The sequence below is a fragment of the Cyprinodon variegatus genome, unplaced genomic scaffold (genome assembly GCF_000732505.1).
Source record: "Cyprinodon variegatus isolate N-32 unplaced genomic scaffold, C_variegatus-1.0 Scaffold435, whole genome shotgun sequence".
Classification (NCBI taxonomy): Eukaryota; Metazoa; Chordata; class Actinopteri; order Cyprinodontiformes; family Cyprinodontidae; genus Cyprinodon; species Cyprinodon variegatus.
Window position 1 is genome coordinate 415151 of NW_015150888.1, and position 2427 is coordinate 417577.

The 2427-nt window shown below is 40.9% G+C and overlaps 1 protein-coding gene across 1 annotated transcript in view; it reads left to right on the plus strand.

The window, feature by feature from the left end:
• unc80 (unc-80 homolog, NALCN activator) overlaps positions 1-2427 on the plus strand; it is an 88546-nt gene that overhangs the window by 62713 nt on the left and 23406 nt on the right. Inside the window, exon 51 of the mRNA XM_015388797.1 lies at positions 144-344. Coding sequence (XP_015244283.1) covers positions 144-344 — 201 coding nt within the window. The remainder of the gene's footprint in view (positions 1-143; positions 345-2427) is intronic.

Below are 2427 nucleotides of genomic sequence, written 5' to 3' on the forward strand. Positions count from 1 at the left end.
CCTGGTGTTTACTATTGTAGTTAAAGAATCTATATGATCAATGCCGGCTGTCTTCTTTCGAAACCAAACTTTTAACTTTAAATTTCAACAAACTTTGTGTGAAACTATTTTTCGATTGTCATTTTTTTTGCCCTCCACCCCAGACTGGCGGAAATCGCCCACGCTCTCCTTAAGCTGGCACCCTACGACACACTGACCATGGAGAGCAGGGGCCTGCGTCGCTACATCATGGAGATGCTGCCCATCACCGACTGGTCGTCAGAGGCCGTGCGCCCCGCCCTCATCCTCATCCTCAAGAGGCTGGACCGCATGTTCAACAAGATCCACAAGATGCCCACGCTCAGGTGCGCTCGCCCACAGGCACTGTGCACCAGGTCTGTTGAACCTATGTTCTCCTTTCTCTGTCATTCGCCGTAATCGTTCTGTGACGGTGGTGCCGTGGCGTGTGCAGTAGATAGACGGCTTCTTGGCGCTGTCGTCCCTCCAGGTGTCTTTGTGGATTGCTGTACCGTAAGTGGCTGCTTCTGGTGTGTGTCTGCGCAGGCTGAGTGTCCGGTGCTCTGGTGTGTTTTGTACGGATTCACAGTGAACTGGTCGCAGTGTTCCTTCTTAGCAGTGGGATGTTCACCTTGTGACAATAAGTGATTGTAATATTCAAAAATCTGTAGTTTTCCTGGACTCAAGAAAGAAAATTGGTTTTATTAAATGTTTCGTTAAAAAGTCTTAATAAGCATTAAATTAATAAATCTAAATATAAGGCCTTAATTGGTCAATTGGTCTTCAAAATGTTAACACCACATAAATAGGAATATGCTATTTTAATTAGGGCTGTAATTTATTGAATAATGAAATAATCTAAAGTCGTTCGATCGATCAACTAATGATTATTTGATAAAAAGCTGATTTTCTCTTGTATCAAAAGGATCTTTCTATAACATGAAGAACTACATATATATATATATATATATATTTTGTAATATATTCTGAGTAAAAAAAAAGAAATGCAATATATTTTAACTATTCATTCTACCAGCTGTATTAAATACTGACAGAATAAATGAATTTTTTTTTTCACATTGTTTAACTTATTTAAAAGATAACCAAATATATTTAGAAGGTGTAGAAAAACAGGAACTTAATAGTTTACTGAAAAATAAAAGATCAAATGAACATATGAAACACGATTTTCCAGTGCTAAAACGTAAAACTATGATTTAAAGACGGTTTATGACGTCCATATATGTTGTCAGATTATTTGCCACTCTGTTTCAGTGCGGTTGCTGTGAAATAGCTCTCTGTGCTTTATCCAACAATCCAAACAATCATAGTACGACTAAAGCTACGTTCACACTGCAGGCCTCGATGCTCAATTCCAATTGTTATTTTAAAATCGGATTTATTTGTGTTGCTGTTCACATTTCCAAATATATCTGTATGTGATCTCCTGTGTCAACTGGAGTCATACAACGCAAGTGTCCTGCATGCGCAGTAGAGGACACAATGACGTCACAAGACATACTCTGTGTTTTATGGAAGTATACCTAGATGGTAGTGCTGGAGAACATCTAGAGATCTTTCCCAACCTTAAACACTAAATCTTTTCAAGATGGTTAAAGAAAAAGACTGCTCTCCGCATTTTAGTGTTCCATAGTTGTTGTTTTTCTTCTTGCTTCTGCGTAACAAGACTCAGAACAATGACCTTTGTCTGGTATTACCTGGCGTTCAGGTCAGATTAATGCGACCTGGCCGTTCAGATACAGGTCGCATTTGAAAAGATCGGATTCGTATCGGGTTCAGGACCACATAGCCAAGTGTCCTGGGTCGCATTGGAAAAATTTGTATCTGTGTTGTTCAAACAGCCATGACAAGATAAGATACAGGTCGCATAGGGGCAAAAAAAATCGCATTTGGGTCACTTCAGGCTGCAGTGTGAACGTAGCCTAAGTGGGCACTATTTAGGTGCTCAATTAAGGAGTTTAATAAGTGTTTATATTTACAGAACAGAACCAGATAAAGTGCATTTTGCACTGATTGCAGTTAGGTAATAATAGGCTTCAAATGGTTGGGCAATTCTAGCTTCTGAGAGCCAGTATCCTGCAACTTTTAGCTGTGCGTTTGGTTCAACACACCTGAATCAATTAGTTATATTGAGATGACTCTGGAGGAACTGACTGCATCCTGAGGAGGTAACTCAGTCGTTTGATTCAGGTGTGTTGGACCAAGGGTAAATCAATAGCCCAATCCCAAACCGGCCTCTAAATACTAACCTTGAGCACTAACCCTCCGTTTGCGCGTTCCCGCGGAGGGTCCGTCACATTAAGTACCGTCCCAAACCGCGTAGTGGGTAGGGCCAGTGGAACATTAAGCCCTTAAAAAGCCAGTCTGCATCTGTTGCAGGCTTACGGGAATAGGGCTCGGGATCCACGT